Below are 19,092 nucleotides of genomic sequence, written 5' to 3'. Positions count from 1 at the left end.
ACGTCAGTCTGAACTCGTGGATTGCAAAGTATTTTTTCGTATTTTAGCTGCTGTAGTTCAGTAAAAGTTTCTTAAGCTCCCTGAAATCAGTCTTTCACTCTCTCAGAATAAAAAGTAGCATATTTTTTTCGATAAACATTTAAGTAGGCTTGAACTGACGGCCACAAACGTCACAGCGAGCGAGAACTACAAGGCAGCATCGCCACCCTTTGCATCTCGCAGTAAGAGTGGCTTTTTGTTATTTTGTACTAACGTAGCTAAAATAATTTTTCTCTTAAGTGTGCCTTTAAGGCAACGCACTGCACAGAAATTACGTAGAATGATTGGAGCTGCATAACAGGTGATGCTGCATTTCACAGGAGCCGCGTCAGTTCTCAGATCAGTGTATGAGAAATGTGCACACACGCATCAAGGAAATTCAGATGAGTTGATGCTATATATTGTCCACTCTGCTATTACTGTGCTGCCTACTAAAGTTCTGGATTGCTATCACCGGTGCTCTATTAACTAGGGTTGCACAAAAAAAAATGGGAATTGATTTTTACTGCTGGGGAAAATATAAAAAACAATAAAATAACATTTTAGTGCGAATTTTAGGTAACATTTACTGTGGCATTCCATTTCTTTTTTTTTTTATGCTGCAGCACATGGCAAAAAGATGCGAACTTGCACGTGCCAGTTTGTATATACTTATGCCAAATTTCCACTGAGTACATATTAATGAGGTTTCACTGTATATAGAACAGAGTGTTGTTTGCACAGCATCCCTGCATAACAACAAAGATGTGGAGTAATTAGACAATTTCTCTTCTACTGTAGTATTTCCATATCTTTAGGTTGACTGGTCTGGTAACAGTATTCTTGGCTGACAAGATGCAATGTGTGTTCTCCCTTGTGCAGGCTGCAAAGGCTAGATCTCAAGCGGTGGACGCTTCGTAACAGCCTTGCAGATACGCTGTGCAAAATGAGTGAGCTGCGTCATCTACTGTTCTGGCCTTTGACCAGTGGTCTGGTGGGTACCTTTTGTTGGACTTCTGTCTCTGCTTGATAAAGTTGGCACCAATTAAGGCTGCACCGGTAGTGTGGGCATCAAATCCACAGATGTGCAAATTCTAATCAAGTTCGAATACCAGAAACAAATTCAGGGTGTCTAATGACAGGGAAAACTGGGAATTCTCAGGCATGTTGAATAATCTGGAAACACTCAGGGAAAACTCGGGGGAACTTGCGCTTGTGTCAGGGAAAATGAGCAGCAATTTTGTTGAAATGGAACGAAAGTCGCGGTAATGCTGGCTCGAGTAACAAAGAGGAATCGTAACAGATCCCCTTTGACTCCGTGTCGTCCGCTGGAGGAGTTGCCAGTGTACCCTCAATGACCGACTTTCCGAATACCCGATTCTTGGGACATGTCCGATATTTGGACGGCTTTGCGGCGCCACCACGTGCCCAATGTATAATGTCAATGTCAGTGTATAAGAACGTCTGAAATTTCGGACGCGAGAACCCTTCGTCGTCCAAGTTTTTGCCGTGACATCCGCTCCGAAACAGCATTAATCAAAGCCACCACCATTGCCGCCATTTTGATTACCTTGCCGCCTCAAACCAGTTCTATCGCACGCAGATCTGCTGGAAGCCATAGCCACACCCGTGGCAACGCTAGGCCTAGCTGCTTCGATGTTCGTTATTAAGCTTCTTGCCGTTCTGTGCCACGCTTTTCATTTAAAGAATTCGCCTCTGTCAGCAACGGCACTCACTCCACCTTTGTGGTCCTCGCGATTTGTTTGAAAGCTCGGAATGCACAACGCATTGCATAATGCCGGTTTCCAACAGTCAGCTTCACCTCAGTACACCAGTGCTACTTGTTGAAGCATAACAAAAGTGGTAAGGGGGCAATTGTCATGGGACACAGTATGTCTTAGAACAACAGAAAGCTGAGCTAGTTGGTAAGGATTCATAATGCAAAGAAGGGGTAAGGCGTGCAGACACAAGAGAAGTGGACATGTCGTGCCTTAAGTCTTCTCTCACCAGATCGCGCATGCACAAAATGAGCCCCACTTTTAATGCAGAGGTCCGGCACCTATTACAAGCAGGTTATCCTAGCGTAGCAGTGGCCACTGTGACTGAACATGTAAAGAAGTCGATTTCGAGGGGGATGGACGTGATTACAGAAAGCAGTAATAGCACGAAAAGAGTAATGGCTATTCCTTACATTCATTCAGTATCACACAGACTTTAAAAAGTTGCAAGTAGATATAGTGTTAATGTGTTTTTACTGCTCCCAATAAGCTAGGTAAGATATGCGCTGCTGTGCAGAGAAAAAAGGAGCAGGTGAAAGGCAAAAAAGAACAGAAATTTTTCCAGTGAAGCACATCAAGAACAACAATTTTACTGGCTGTCGTATGGGTGTGGTATGTAAAGTTTCCTTTAGCTGTTTCCATTTCTATGTAGCGCAAATGGAGCGGTGTATCAATCAGAGACTAATGAAACGTAAAAGCCAGCATTGCCATTTGTTGGGCATGTTGGTAAACTGACTTGGAAAGCATATTTAGCACCAGCAAACAAGGACAGAAGGGAGACGACACCACAATGCGCTAACTCAACAACTTGATTTTCAGGAAACACTTTCAGGATTGATGTAATCTCTCTTCTGTCCTTGTTTGCTGGCACTAAATATGCTTTCCAAGAACATAAAAGGTTGTTAACCAGTGGATTGCCTTCTAATCTTTCCTTACATTGTCAAGACTGCCACGATTGTAACTGCACGCCTGAGTTAGATGAATGTACGATATTGTACAGGCATAGGAATGAAGATACGCGTCTTATGGTCGAGGCATGGCATATCTACAATGGTGGAAGTGAAGTGGGTCGGCCTTCAATTACCTTGCGTAAGGAAGAGATCAAATGCCTCAACAGTTACCTCTCACGTAGACTGGCATGTGTACCCGGCTGGCACGTGGTGCTACCATTCCAGAGCATGCTCAGATGAGTTTTGTGTCTTCTTTCTTTTTTCGCTTCAGTGGTTTCTTCAGTTGACAGTCGGCATTCGTGTTGTCCACTTCTCTTGTGTCCATGTCTGCACGCCTTACCCCTTCTTTGCATTATGAATGCATTCCTTAATGACACACGCATGCACCTGCCATCTCCTATAACAGTACGAGCACCAATATGCCTAATTAGTGTACTGGCAGGCCTTCCAAGCTTTTTTGGATGTGCCTGCGGTGATTTGAGCCCTTAAAGGGCCGCTCACCAGGTCTGGCCATTTTGAGCTGACACGCACCGCGCATACTACGCACTCTAACGATCATGTCTGCTCGGTATTACATCGCTACATGCCTCGGACAAAGCTGAAATTTCAAACCAAATGCTGTCTGCTATTCTCCTCGCGGCGCCGTGCTCCCAGTCGTAGAGCGGACGTAATCGCACAAGTACGCCTACTTCACCCGTAAGCAAAAGTATATGGACCACAGGGTCTCCCAAAAAACTAAATTTCCTTGTCATTAGCATGCATAAACTGAAATTGACGAGTAGACTGAAAAGTTTCCAATTCTTGGACTGGGGTCCTCAGTTTCAATTTGCATTGCTAGGCTGTGGAAAAAAATCGGCTTTATTGCACAATCCCTGGTCCGTATAATTTTGCTCACGGTTGTACATCGCACAGCTGTGACGTTGCTCACAGTGACATGTGACTTTGAGAATTATTCAAGGCAACATCCATTATTTGTGTGATCTGTTGCTTCAATAGGCGAACTAAAGTTTAGAGAAATAATAAAACATACAAACTGAACGTCTGTGTGTTTGTATTTTACTTTGCACCACTGCAAGAGAGATTTACTTCTGTTTCATCTGCATGTTCCCACGTTGTGAATTCACGTGTGCAGACACTGAAAGTATGTTATTTTTTACAATGTTTGAGCATGCGATCATGCTGTATGATCCGCTTGCGTCCCCCTCAGTATTCATGAAGCACTGGCTTATACCGCTAGTCGGGTGTACTTGTGTACAGCGTGATAAATCCTGTGCTGCGCAATATGAGACAAACGCAACAGCTCAAGCGCGACACTGTCAGCAGAAGTGCACTGAGCAGCAAAAAAAGCAAGGGAAAAAAATGAAGGTGTGCTTGTGACATACGTGTCACACGATCCTTGAGCTCCGGTATGGGAGAACACAGGAAAAGAATTTCGCTTGCGGAGCCTAGACGGGGCAAGTGGAAGAAGTGCCTCTCCTGGCAGTGGCCCTCACCTCCTGAAACCATGGGTTCGCGGCACTGAAATATTTCTATCTCGGCTATTAATGAACCAATTTGAAAAATTCTTGCAGCGGAACGCTCCCTACAGTTTGAAAATAGTGAACGGCCATTTTCACCATTAATATTATTACAATATTATCCACGAGATGCTAAAGAGACAAGCCGCCGTGAGAACATACGAAGTGGGTCTGTGCCCTTGGCGCGAGTGAGTGTCGGCCTGGTTCTCTGGCTCCAGTGTGAATAGCCTGTAAATAGCCTCTTTCATCTCTGTCTTTCCACGCGTAACATTCTGGTGGATGTTAGCGGTCCCCGTCCTCGCCACGGAACTCCGAAGTGGTCAGTACATCGAGCTTGTCACCATGCCTCCCGGTGACAAGACCGCCTCTGCAACGGCTTCAGCTTGCCCGACTGCTCCAGTCGTCACAGTTGCCCAACATCGTGACCCTGGTGTGTTCTCTGGCCTGGAGGGACAGAATGTTGACAAATGGATCAAGCTTTATGAACATGCCAGCGCTAATAACAGGCGGGACCCAACCATTATGCTTGCCAATGTCATCTTTTATCTCGGCGGCACCCCACGCATGTGGCACCAAACGCATGACGACGAGATAACCAGTTGGGACAGTTTCAAAGAAAAGCTACGGGAACTGTTCGGCGACCCCATTGCGCGCAAGGTTGCCACAAGAAAAACTCTTGCGTCTCGTGTTCAGACACCTACAGCGCCATACGTTTCGTACATACTTGACATCTTGGCTCTATGCCGCAAAGCTGACGATGCTATGTCTGAAGCAGATAAAGTGGCGCATGTGCTAAAAGGCATCGCCGACGACGCTTTCAATTTGCTTGTTTTCAGCAATGTCTCGACTATCGATGCCATCATAAAGGAATGCCGTCGCCTTCAACAAGCGAAGAGCCACCGTATCTTGCACCACATCACGCGGCTACCCAACACTGCTGCTACGTCGACATGTGAGGGTCGACCGCTTCAGACTACCATCTGTGACGACGTAACCTGTATTGATCGCTGCGAACTCGAAGCCGCCTGTTCGCCAGCTTTCTCAGCGACGCCTCCCGATCCACCAGCAACCACGATTGTGATGGTTCAGGCCGTCATCAGACAGGAATTTGAGAACATGGGTCTGAACTCCGTGTGTTCAACTTCTTAACCCAGCGTTCCCCAGTTCTCTTGCGGCCCTTCTCGTCCCCGGCAGTCTTATTCTGGCACATCTCGCCCCAACCCGTCCGAATGGTGTACCCCTGATGACAGGCAAATCTGCTTTCACTGCTGACACATCGTCCACGTCGCTCTTCACTGCCGCAACCGATGGTCACCACCTCTTCGGACATACGCTGCCGCTTATTCCCGCACCTTTGGACCTTCTGTTCCCTATACTACCCGCCATGAACCCACTGCCGCTGATGCTCCTGCTTTGAACCTTCGCTACAGCCGCTCGCCCTCACCTCGACGCCATCAGTCTCGTTCACCCCAACCCCGTCGCTCCTCTTGACCGCCTATCGCCTCCCGGATCCAGCCGGAAAACTAGGCACTGCAGCTTCTGGAGGTGAAGCTGTGTTGTTGACTCAAATCAAATCAAATCAAATCAAGTTTATTCATTACACACAAAGAAACGGTTACATTTTCGTTTTACAGACGAGGGTCCCAAAGTCGAAGACTGTAACCGGGACCCTCGGTGGGTAATTATAAGAAAAAAAATTACATAGGTGGCAGGACAGAAATAAAATTTATAGAATGTACACTTACAGAAACGAAGAGCTCTAGTGCAACAACAGAAAAGTGAATATGATTACAATGTACAGTACTACTAACAAAAAATAAAAATAATATCGGCGTACAACACAACCTGTAAATTATGTAAAGAAGGACAGAACGAAATAGAGAAAAATATGATCGGCAGGCCGAGATGAACATGAAGTAAAAATATAAGTGGGCTAGAAATATACATATACAAAATTACAATATATGCCCAATATACAATATACATATACAATATATGCCCTCAAATCCTCTGCTCACGTTACCTACGAACCAAAACCTTCTTGATGTTGACATTGAAGGCTATCCTGTCACGGCACTCATCGATACAGGAGCACATCTTTCTAATATGAGTGCTGACTTCCGACGACGACTGAACAAGCTCCTCACCCCAGCATCGGCATGCGTCGTCTGCATTGCAGATGGCGGTACTGTGCCTATCATCGGCATGTGTACGGCGCGTGTCAGCATCGCTGGCCGCCACACTCCTGTCCTCTTCACCGTGATTGCTCATTGCCCCCACAACCTCATTCTCGGCCTCGATTTTCTCTCCGCGCATTCTGCTCTTATTGACTGCTCTGCCAGTACCCTTCGCCTTGAGTTGCCGATTCTGGCAGAACCTTCTGACACACCCCAGTGCCGCGTATGCCCCACCTGCTTTCTTCGCCTGCTGCCAAAGTCAATAGTCTATATTTAACTGTTGTCTTCCCCACCAGTTCCTGATGGCGAGTACCTCGTCACTCCTCTGCCTGACATTCCACTCTAGTTTGACGTTACGGTGCCTCACAGTATACTTACTATTACTGCGAACCACACTCGCATGCCTTCTTTAACTTTGGATTGGCAAAGCAAATTATACCGCAAGGTATTTGCCTTGCCAACATTGATTTTCTCGCCGACCATCACGTGGCAGTGTTATTGACCGATGGTTTTTGCGAGCTTCGCAGGCCCCCCGCGCCAGCCTCGGGCGCCGATTCAAACATAAAGAAAATGGTTGCGACGGACCTGTCCTCTGCGCAGACTGAAGACCTTTGCCAAGTATTATCGTCCTACCGCGATATTTTGACTTCGACGATCGCCCTTTAGGCCAGACGCTCGCGGTCAAGCATCGCATTCTTACTGGCGATGCTGCGCCTATTCACCGACGACCGCATCGAGTTTCTGTGTCGGAACACCGAGTAATTCAAGATGAAGTGAACAAAATGCTTGATAAAAACATCACTGAGCCTTCATTGAGTCCCTGGGCGTCACCTGTGGTGTTGGTTAATAAGAAGGACGGCACGTGGCGCTTCTGTGTAGACTACCGTCATCTGAACAGCATTACAAAGAATGACGTCTACCCGCTCCCACGTACAGACAAAGCCCTTGACTGCCTGCGCGGTTCCAGCTATTTCTCGTCAATTGATCTTCGTTCGGGATATTGGCAGATTGCTGTTGACGATATGGACAGAGAAAAAACCGCGTTCGTCACACCTGATGGCGTATACCAATTTAAAGTAATGCCGTTTGGATTATGCAACACCGCTGCCACCTTTGAGCGTATGATGGACTTCTTGCTCCAAGGTTTCAAATGGTCCACATGCCTCTGCTACCTCGATGACGTCATCGTCTTCTCGCCAACGTTCGACACTCACCTTGAGCGTCTCACAACTATACTTGATGTATTTCGAAAGGCGAAGCTGCAACTTAACTCGTCCAAATGTCGTTTTGACCACCGACAAATTACTCTTCTGGACCATCTCGTTGACGCTTCCGGAGTACAGCCTGATCCCGACAAAACTCGCGCTGTCTGAGAGTTTCCGGTTCCGAAGACAGTCGCAGACGTTCGAAGTTTTGTAGGGCTGTGCTTGTACTTTCGTCGTTTTGTTCCAGATTTTGCGACAATTGCTAGGCCCCTAACTAATCTTTTGAAGAAAGGCGTACAATTCTCGTGGGGTGCTGCAGAAGGTGCCGCCTTCTCTTGTCTCGTCACTCTTCTAACCTCACCACCCATTTTCGCCCACTTTGACCCTGATGCCTCTACAGAATTACGTACAGATGCCAGTGGTCATGGCGTAGGTGCCATCTTAGCCCAGCGTCAACGTGGCAAGGATCGCATTATTGCTTATGCGAGCCGCCTCCTAGCACCATTGGAGCGCAACTATTCCATTACGGAACGCGAATGCCTTGCTGTTGTCTGGGCGGTTGCAAAGTTCCGTCCTTACCTTTACGGTCGCCCTTTTTCCGTAGTCACTGACCATCATGCTCTCTGCTGGCTCTCCTCGCTAAAAGATCCCACAGGCCTGCTTGGTCGATGGGCTTTGAGGCTACAGGAATTTTCATATTCCGTGGTGTACAAGTCTGGCTGCCTGCATCAAGACGCTGACAGTTTGTTTTGTCGCGTTACCCTGTTGACGACTCTGACTCCTCCAATATTGCCAGTGCTTCTTGCGTATTCTCTGTATCCCAGCTGCTTCATTTCGCCGATGAGCAACGCCGTGACGCCTGCATCAGAGCACTCATCGACCGTCTCCCGCCTCCGGCCGATGCTGCTCTTCGCCTCTTCGTCCTCCGCGACGGTACTCTGTACCGTCGTAACCTTCATCCGAACGGCTCTGAGTTCCTGCTTGTAATACCTAAACACCTCCGCTCCACCGTTCTAGAAAAGCTTCACGACACACAAGCAGCAGGACACCTCGGCGTATCTCGAACTTATGACCGTGTACGTCGCCATTTATTTCTGGCCGGGCCTTGCCCGTTTCGTACGACGTTACGTCACCGCTTGTAAACTTTGCCAACGACGCAAGAAGCCTTCCCAGCTCCCTGCTGGTTACCTGCAGCCGCTCGACATCCCCGCCGAGCCCTTCCATCGTGTCGGCTTGGACCTTCTCGGCCCATTTCCGGAATATACATCAGGAAACAAGTCGGTTGCAGTCGCGGCGGACTACGCGACCCGCAACGCCGTAACCCATGCTCTTCCGACCAGTTGCGCAACTGATGTTGCAGACTTCCTCCTACATGATATCATTTTTATGCATGGTGCTCCGCATCAATTGCTTACAGACCGCGGCCGCACCTTTTTGGCAAATGTCATTGACAATATCATGCATGCCTGCTCAATACAGCATAAATTTACCACCTCCTACCACCCCCAAATGAACCGCCTCACTGAGCGTTTGAACCGCACTCTTACAGACATGCTATCCAAATACGTTTCAGACGACCACTGTGACTGGGACCTGGCTCTACCTTACATTACCTTTGCATACAACTTTTCCCGTCTCGAAACTGCTTGCTTTCCCCCGTTTTACCTCTTGTATGGCCGCGAACCGACGCTACCACTGGACACTGTGCTTCCGTCCGCCACAGCTTCAACTAGCGATTATGCCCGTGATGTCATTGCCCGTGCTGACCATGCTCGCCAACTTGCACGTGCTTGAAGTGTCTCAAGAGAAACAGAAGCAACGCTACTACCTCCGTCACCGGGATGTCCATTTTGTGCCCGGCACCCTCGTGTTGCTTTGGTCACCATCGCGTAAAGTTGGCCTTTGTGAAAAACTGCTTTCCTGTTACACAGGCCCGTATCGCGTGCTCCACCAAGTGACCGATGTCACCTATGAAATCGTTCTAGCCACGTCCACTACGTCCTCCGCTGTGACAACCAGTGACATTGTCCATGTCGCCCGACTCAAGCCCTACACCTCTCCACGCGCCTTGGATATTTAACAGCACCGTGACGGCACTTTTGCCGCCAGGGGGGTAGCATTACGATATTATCCGCGAGATGCTCAAGAGACGAGCCGCCGCGAGAACGACGAAGTGGGTCTGTGCCCTTGGCGCGAGCGTCGGCCTGGCTCTCTGGCTCCAGTGTAAATAGCCTGTAAATAGCCTCTTTCGTCTTTTGTCTTTCCACACGTAACAATATAAAATGATGTTCACATCAAAACATGTTGTTGAGCTAGTTGATTTAATATAGCAGGAGTGGGAATCCTGTGCCAGTCACGCCATTTTGATACAAATGCCAATTCTTGTGCCAAACAGAAAATTTACCAAAAGTATGCCACGCTGCACCAGAACTGCTTCGGCATGTGGGCTGTGGCAGTGGCCACAAACAGCGAACGAAATCACTCTCCAAAGAAGAGTGCAGTCTTCCACATTCCGCACACTGCGCGACGGCTCCTCCTGCATAGTTTCTCGTAATTTTCGCGTTTATAACACTGGACTTTTCGCCGCTTTCGGCTGTCGTCACTGTTGTCAAAACAGCCGAGGCAGATGTGTACGGTGGACGCAGCTTAGCGCACCGAGCAGCGTGGCGCTCCCTGGCTGAGGCGCAAAACAACGGAAAGTAGGCCGAGGGTGCTGCAAGCGAACTGGAAGCTTAGTTGGCTGTTCTTCCCTCACGCTCAGTGCTTCGATCATTATCTTGTTGTCACTCTGGTCTCTGGTTTTGCTCTTGTACCGTACGGAACGCCTTTTATGTGTAATTACAGTCAACGACCGATTTTTTCGACATGCCCGATAATTCGGCCGCCTTCGCAGAACCACCACGTACCCCACAGAGTCATTGTATGAGAACATCTGGAATTTCAGATGGAAAACTTCTGGCCGTCTGATTTTCCAGGCTTTTTTTACCATCACTGGAGGTCCGAAACAGCATTAATCGAAGCCACTGCCATGTTGATTATCTCGCCACCTCGAACCGGTGCTCTCACACGCAGATCCACTGGCAGCCGCAGCCACCACTGCAGTAATGCTAGGCCTAGCTACTCCGACATTTGCTACCAAGCTCCTTACTGTTCGGTGGTGTGTTTTTCATTGAAACAATTTGCCGCTATTAGCAATGGTGCCGACTTAGCTTTTGCAATCCTCGCCAATGGCTTCGAAGCTAGGAAAGCACGAAGCGTAGCATAATGCTGGTTTTTTAATGTTAGCTTTGCCTCAATACAGAAGTGCTACGCGGCGGAGCGTACTCAAAGCATTGCGGTGAAGCATACCAAGAGTGTAAGGGCCACTAGGGTTGAGGTTTGGGCGAGTTTGTATTGCATTCTAAAACTGGTACCGCTGCTGTCAATAGTACTGTGTAAGCTGTGTCATGCTTTAACATGCTTGCTGTGTCAATAGTACACAGGAGCATGTTTTTTCTTTCCTTTTTTTTCTTTTTTTTCGGAGCAACTACCATCTGTTGTTACTGACAAACAAGGAATTGCTTGCATGCTGTCCTGTATTGTCTGCACTGTCTTTATGCCATCTGCTACTGGGACGACCCAGTCAATGGCTGCTGCAGGAGCTACATCACAAACTTCCGGTAAAATTTGCCTATCAGTGGAGCTGTCTAGAGTGCTCTGCGGTGTGATCTTGGGTCAAGATCAGCCCTTGATCTGCCGTTGAAACAGGCTTGATCAAAAAAGAACAATAACTTTTGATCCAGGTGTACTCTAAATCTGCCATTGGAATTCAGCATCAGTGCTATATAATATATTATTAGAAATATATTACGGATATACAGTAGAAGCTCGTCCATACGTATTAGAAAAAAACGCAAGAAAAATCTTACTAACCGGGAAAATGTACGATTTTAAGTAACTAAAAGAAACTTTGACAGACTCAACTATTGTTAATATCTACGTAATGCGAAGCATCGTGCAGATAGTTATGGCACAAGGCACCGATGCGCATCAAGCTGGTGGTCATCGGGTGGCCCAAGATGCGTTTTGTTGGTTTCCTATTGCGTGGTGCTTTGGTGGGGCAATTGGAAACCGAAACGAAATCGAGCTGGTGGGCAACAATGGGTGCCACCGAAGCAAAACTTGATGCCCACATTGTGCTGGCTGCAGCAAGAAATGACGACGCGTTAGTACGCTACCAATGTGTGCAGTATGCTACCAATGGCACTACATACCACGCCCTGTGAAACAGATAGGAGAAGATGCTTATAGCAATAGGTTTGTTGGCGATAGCAGTGAACATGGCGTGCGACGACCGGGGAAGAGATTTGCTGGTACCGGAATAAGAAACTGTGCGTGCCGTCATTTTCACGTGAAATGAGTGGCTATGCACTGTTCTCGATCTCGCGCCTTTTCATGTTCGCATGGGATTTGGTGGCCAGCAGCGCTGGATTAAAGGGGGGAGGCTAAGGGGTCGCCTTTTCTTCACTCAGGTCTTCTAAAAACAAGTTCACAGTTTCGGAACTGACCACGTTTCCAGGCAGACCATTCCATTGAACAATGGTGCGAGGAACAAATGAGTATTTAAAAACATTTTTTTACACAGAAATGCGCCGACCTTTTTTTTAGAATGATAGGACCGCGTAGGGCGGTGGGTAAGGAAGTGAACTAAAATGCTTATTTTATTAGCTTTATTTATTAGCTTTATTTTATTATGAGAATCTAAGTAAATTAATTTTAGTCGGCGGTGACGTCGGATGTCCAGCTGTTCAAGTCCTGCGGTGTGCAGTAGGGCTGTTGGGCTTATATTCCAGCTCTAACAATTAAATATAAACCTGACTGCCTTGCATTGGACATTTTCTAGTTTCGCTTTGTTAGCAGAGAAGAAACAGGAGGGAATATAAATAGTAGTGCAAGTTTTACCTCGTCATGAGTTGTATTTCGAAGTTGTAGTGTTGCCTTGACGGGATGGCCGGAACACAGGGCCTACAAAGTAAGGCCAAAGGCCAGGTGCATAGAGCACCACAGAAGAAAGAGGAATTCCTTGTACGGGGACCAAACATAGACTGGGTTTATTCAGCAGAGGGGAAAGGGAACTTGACGCAGTACACATACAATGTTTCGGGAGGCATGGAGCTAGCAATCAAGACAATCCGAAACTGAAACTAAGGATACAACAGAGGGACTTTTTTTTCTTTCATTCTATCGCGGAGGCGACGATGCATCAGGTTTCGCAAACGCATGCTCTGTCCAGACAAGTGTCCCGTAGCAACAGAGGAGCATCTCTTCTTTCTTTCACACTTCTTTCTGCAGCAATACCAGCTACGCGCGCGGAGGATTGTAACCTCCATGCCTGCAGGATGCCACACAATTGCACTTTCTGGATGGTGTCGTTTACACTCGCTTACTTTTGGAGTAATAGTTCAGGTGTCCACTTGAGTGAGATAGTTGTGGTGTCCATGGCAAGGAATATTGCTACGAAAATAATCACGCCTGCCACGACGCCTGTTGTCCATGTCGCCGATGGCAGAACAGCCCCTGTAATTGGTATGTGTGCCGCCCGCGTCTCCTTCGCCAATCACTCCACTATCGTGCTATTTACAGTCATCACCCACTGTCCCCACGACATCATCCTCGGCTTAGACTTCCTCTCCACACATTCTGCTCTCATCGATTGTTCCGTCAGTACTCTCCGCCTTGACCTGCCTGTTCTGGATCCCGCTGAACCACACCCCAGTCGCCTCAGTTCTGTCGACTTCATTCGCTTGCCACCTTCGGCACTGACTTACGTTGACTGTCATCCCCACCAGTGCCTGACGGCCACTACATCGCGGCTCCTATGCAAGACATCCTACTTACATACGGGATCACAATACCTCTACAGTTTTATCTGTCACGGCGAATTGCGTGTGCCTGCCAGTGGTCAATTTTGGCTTGATGGCACAAGTGCTGCCACGGAGGATGTCTCTGGCCCAGCTTTGCTCATTCGAAGATCACTCAGTAGCATCTATCGCAGTAGAAGACAATTCAGCTAATCCTCCTCTACCATCGTAGTTGGCAACTTGTACCATCGCCGACTTACATAAGATTGTTGCGCCCGACATACCGTCCGAGCACGCTCGTGAGCTCTACCGCGTTCTGTTTTCCTATCAGTCAGTCAAGAACATTATTGAAGTCCTGAGGAGTTTCAAGCCGTTGAAGATCCCAGGCGGGGAACTCCTCCGGCCGAAACCGTAGGGGACGCCCAAGTCGGGACGGGAACATGGTGACGCTTCGCCAGTTCTTGGGCCCTCTGGACGGCCTTGAGTTGGTATTTGAGATCCGGGCTTTTGAGGGCTTCTTCCCATTCGGCCTCACTGGAGAGAGGGCCCTTTGGTAACGCGGTACATTGCCATAGCATGTGCGAGAGTGAGCAATAAAGTTCTGGGCAGTCTGGGCAATTTGCCGGGATCTCTGAGTTGTAGTGGCTTAGTAGGCCTCGTGACGGATACGAGTCCGTTTGTAGCATTCTAAACGCGGCCGCCTGCGCGCGTTAGAGTTTGGCGTGTGGGAGCGGGAATTTGGTTCTGCGTTTCCGATAGTGGGAAGTGATTTCTTGGTAAGTGAGCAGCGGGTCATTAAACTGAATGTCCAACCCCTCAGAAGCCGTGGGACCGTCGCGGCGGGCAAGTTCTCGCGCACGGTCGTGGGCCGTTTCATTGAAGTTAGCTTTTTGCAGGTGAATGTCTTTCCCCATGTGAGCGGGGAACCAGGAGAGGCATCGTTTGCCCTCTTTTGTGCTCGCTAGTAGTATACGCGCTGCTTCTTTAGATACGTTGCCGCATTCGTAGGCCCGAATCGCGGCACGCGAGTCCGTGAAGACGTAAGTAAATGTGGGGTCTGCCATGGCGATGGCTACGGCTATTTGTTCTACTTTAGCGCTGGTGCTCGTTTTAACCGATGCGGATGATTGTAGCGTTCCGTTGCCGTCCACGACTGCTATTGCGAAAGAGGATGTGCTGCCGTACTGGGCCGCGTCCACAAATGTGGTGGCTTCACGATCCGCGTGGATGCGGTCGAGAATCGCGCGGGCGCGGGCCCTGCGCCTACCCACGTTGTGTTGTGGGTGGACGTTTCTGGGAAACGGTGAGACTTTGTATTTGTCTCTAATTTCGCTCGGTTGGGTAACCGCGTGCTCGAGATAGGGAGAAGGGGAGACATTGGCTTCATTTAAGATTAGCCTACCGGCTTTGGACGAGGATAGGCGGAGTATTTGCGCCATAGTCTGAGCCTCGATCACTTCGTCGATGTTGTTGTGAATGCCTAGCTGGTCAACCTTTGCTGTACTTGCTCTTTGTGGAATGCCCAAGACCTGTTTGATGCTCTTGCGCATGAGTGTGTTTAGCTTCGTCTTTTCTATTTTCGTCCAGTTGTGGGCAGAGGCGACGTAATTAATGTGACTCATAAGGAACGCGTGGTATACGCGCAGAAGGTTATCTTCGCAGAGACCCTTCCTGCGCCCCGAGACTCTGTGGATGAGTCTGATCATGTTTTCGGTTTTGGCGGTTAAGTGTTTGATCGTCTGTCCGTGGCATCCAGTGGCTTCGATTAGGAGCCCAAGAATGCGTATGTGGTTGACTCGCGGAATCTGTTGTCAGTCTCTAGTGTGTAGTGCGATCGGAAGTTCGTCTAGAGGTGTTAGGCAGCGGACTCCTTGGCAAGACTTGCGAAATAGTAATAATTCCGATTTCTTTGAGGATAGTTTCATTCCTGTGTTTAGTAGGTACCCTTCCGTGGCATCTAGGGCAGACTGTAATGCCTGCTCCATGTCTCCCAGGGAGCCTCCCGGGCTCCAGATGGTAATGTCATCTGCGTATAGAGCGCAGTTTACGTTTGGGATGTTTCGTAGGTTGTCTGCGAGTTCCTTCATCACTATATTAAATAGTAATGGAGAGATAACTGAGCCTTGTCGTGTTTCGACGGAGCCCAGCATGTAGGGGTCCGACTTAAGTTGCGAGACTCGCAGTCGGGCTTCTCTGTCTTTTAGGAAGGAGCGTACCTACTCCTGTAATCTCTGGCCGAGGCCGAGCCCTGCCACAGACTCCAGTACGAAGCGGTGCGAGACGGTATCGAGTGCTTTCGTGAGATCGAAGGCAAGGATGCCTCGAACGTCTCTTGTTTTAACGTCGAAGATCTGTCTCTTTAGGAGTAACATGACGTCTTGGGTGGATAGATGGGGTCGAAACCCTACCATGGTGTGTGGGAGGAGTTCGTGTTCCTCAATGTAGCGTGACACTCGGTTTTAAATTACGTGCTCGGCTACTTTACCCACGCATGAAGTAAGAGAGATGGGGCATAAATTGTCGAGGTTAAGTGGTTTGCCGGGTTTTGGGATGAGGACCACCGTGGCAGTGCGCCATTGCGTTGGTACCTCTCCTGTTTCCCATACGTGGTTGATGTCTTTCGTGAGTAATGTAATGGCTTGGTCATCTAACTTACGCAACAGTCGGTTGGTTACCCCGTCGGGTCCTGAAGCAGACCTGCTGTTTAGGTTGTGTAGCGCCTCTCGCACTTCTGCTTCCGTGAAAGCAGCGTCTAGTTTGGGAGTGGTTTCGCACTTTATGATTGGGTAATCGCTGGGGTGAGCGTCGCCTAGCAGAAGGTACCGTTTGGCAATTTCTTCCAGGAAGGACTCTTCCGTTCCCCCTTTCTCTTTATGTAAGTGTAGAAGTCGGTCTAGCGCGTGGCTTTGATTATCCTTCGTTTGGCTGTCGTCTAACATGCGTTTCAGGAGATTCCACTTACCTCCTGTCCGCATGCGGCCATCGACTGCCGAACACAGTTCATGCCATTGGAGTCTTGTGAGCTCCGTACAGTATTGGTCTATGTCTCGGTTGAGGATCGCGATGCATTTGCGCAGGCGTCTGTTGAGACGTTGCTTCCTCCATCGCGCAAGTATTGAAGCCTTGGCCTCGAGTAAGTGTGCGAGGTCAGGGTTAACCCTTGGGACTTCAAGTTCCGTTTGTATGGTTTTCGTGGCTCTAATTACGTCGCCCTTTATCGCAGAGAGGAGTTCCGCGAAGGATTCATATGTATTCGTATCTTCCTTCCGTAACTTACGGAAGGTATCCCAGTCTGTGAGGGTGAAAGATCGGGGTGGGGCCGTCGTGTTTGGTATTTCTGTGCGTATGACGAAGTGATCGCTGCCTAGGTTCTCTTGCGTGTTCGTCCATGTGTAGTTTGCAGCATTTCGGAGTAACGTGAGGTCCGGCGTAGTATTGCGCTGCGTCGACGTACCCAATCTGCTGGGGAACCTGTGGTCCGTCACCAGGGTGAGGGACAGGTCATCTATTGCGCGCGAGAGGTTGTTGCCGCTAGGCTTGATTGTGGGGTAACTCCACGACGGGTGGGGGGCGTTGAAGTCACCTGCGATAATGAACGGTGAGTTTCGTGCCAATGACGTGGCTTTAGTAAGGATCGCATGGAAGGATTGGTTGTAGTGCGCGGGGGAACTGTAGACGTTTAATACAAAAACACTTTGTTTTAAAGGGACACTAAAGGTTACCAGAAACTCAAGTTAAAGTGGTAGAGCAATGTTCTAGAACGTCTAAGGCGTCAATATAATCGCGAACAGAGCTTTAGTAACCGAGAAATTGAGGTAAATGCATGACACGATTTGAGACCCCCCAGCGACATTCCGGTACTAGCCCGATGACGAAAGGACTCCTCATAATTTGTGTTACTAATACTCAACTACTCGTATTAAAAATATCATTTCATTCGATTGTAAGACGGAAAAATATGCTACTTGTCTACGTCTATTCGATTCTAAGAAAAAATAACATTTTGACGTTACCCTTCAGTAATATGGGTGTTCGAAAGGTTTCGTTTTCGCTCGACTCTGCGCGCTCGACTCTGCGCCGCGCACGCTTTGGAGTTTCAGTAGTTTCGTTATCGCGTCGTGCTGTGAGGGTTCTCCTGGCTCGTGAAACTTTCATTTGGAACAATCAGCGAGAATGCCACGTCCATGTGATGTCGTGGGAAGCCCTCGTTGCTTTCCCGCTCCGGAGAGCCGGTGTCGAGGCCGCCGTCGTAGTACGCAACGACGCCGGCAGTGCGAGCCCTCAGCAGCAGGTCGCACTCGTCGGTGCTCAAATCGCTGAAGTTGAGCCCACCATCGCGAGCCAATCTGTCGGTGTCAGGGTCCATTGCGACGAGCGTCGAAGTTAGCGTCACAGAATGAAGTTCCAGCTTATGGGCGTCTTGCGCTGGAGTTTGAGGTATAGTAGCGGCGCCTGGTGGCGGTGCGGGAAGCGACGTCTGGGTCGTGCCAGCTTGGGTCGTATTGAGCCCTGGCTGTGGCGAAGCACGTTTCTAGGCCGAGTTTTGCGTCTATTCGCACATTTTTATGCCCTGTTGCGAGTGCGAAAAGGCTCGTCGCTTCTCATAGACCACGCCGACCACGCTGCGAGCTCGCCGCAGCCTATAGTTTAACGAAAACGGACTCTCCGTGTGCCGTGGGATGTAATGTGGGACGTAATTCGTTCCTCCTTCCGCTAGCCACCATACTCCCGCTTTCGCTCTGCTGTCGGCTCTGTCTTGGCTTTGTTTCTGGCCGTGCGTTCGCGTTTTGCGCAGAAAAGCCGTAGCGCCGTCTGCGGACGCCGTTCTACTCACCGATGGCGCAACGTCACTGTGAGACCATGATGTCAGTACTCCTCAATCAGAGGGCGGGCGATTTGAACTGCGCTAGAGGTACGCGGACGCTTCAGAACACATTTTCTCTTAAAATAAGTCTCTCCTTGGCACGACACAAGCGTTTCGAGGTTTCTGTGATAGTATTTCAACAGTCCACGTTGACTTAATAGTAACCTTTAGTGTCCCTTTAAGAGTCAGTTAGGTACGAGCTCGATTAGGATCGCCTCTATGCGACTGTTTTTCGGTAGGACGTCGTGAACGATGTGCGAGAATTTTCTACTAACGAGCGTGGCGATGCCTCTCCTGGCGTCCCCTCCTCTTTTTGAGACGGTGCAGTACCCTGAGAGCGTAAGCGTATCGCATAGGGTTTCCTGTAATAGTATTACGTGCGGTCTTTTGGGTTGAATTTTGAGGTACTGTTGCAGCGAGGATTTGCGTTTCGCGTAGCTAGCGCAATTCCACTGCCAAATTTCTACGTGACGTGTTAGCCATGATGGTTTTAGGAGGAATCTGTTGGCGCCGAAGGGTGCGTAGTCGTGTCCATATGTTGTGGCCGACTAGCTTTGTTTTTAATTTTTACGGCGACTTTGTTTTCGAGAACTTCTACACGATTCGTTAGGGTATGAATACTTTGTAGGTTCTCTCGCGTGAGGCGCAGAATTTCGTCTAGGGTGTCTTGCGGTGCATTATACTCTTCTTCCGTCTCTGGGAGCGGAGGGGGTTTGCATTTCACTGTGCTTACTTTTACGTTT

At 48.8% G+C, this 19,092-nt stretch overlaps 1 protein-coding gene across 6 annotated transcripts in view; it reads left to right on the top strand.

Annotated features, from left to right (window-relative positions):
* LOC142587282 (uncharacterized) overlaps positions 1-19,092 on the top strand; it is a 378,424-nt gene that overhangs the window by 330,397 nt on the left and 28,935 nt on the right. For 5 of the 6 annotated variants that reach the window (XM_075698155.1, XM_075698154.1, XM_075698153.1 and 2 more), the window contains one exon: positions 901-1,012. In XM_075698155.1, the coding sequence (XP_075554270.1) occupies positions 901-1,012 (112 nt within the window). Of the gene's footprint in view, positions 1-900; positions 1,013-19,092 lie in introns of those variants that run through there. The other variant, XM_075698159.1, reaches the window with a different exon arrangement.

The sequence above is a fragment of the Dermacentor variabilis genome, chromosome 7 (assembly GCF_050947875.1).
Source record: "Dermacentor variabilis isolate Ectoservices chromosome 7, ASM5094787v1, whole genome shotgun sequence".
Lineage (NCBI taxonomy): Eukaryota > Metazoa > Arthropoda > Arachnida > Ixodida > Ixodidae > Dermacentor > Dermacentor variabilis.
Note: the sequence above shows the minus strand (reverse complement) of the source record. Positions and strands in the feature narration are given on the sequence as shown.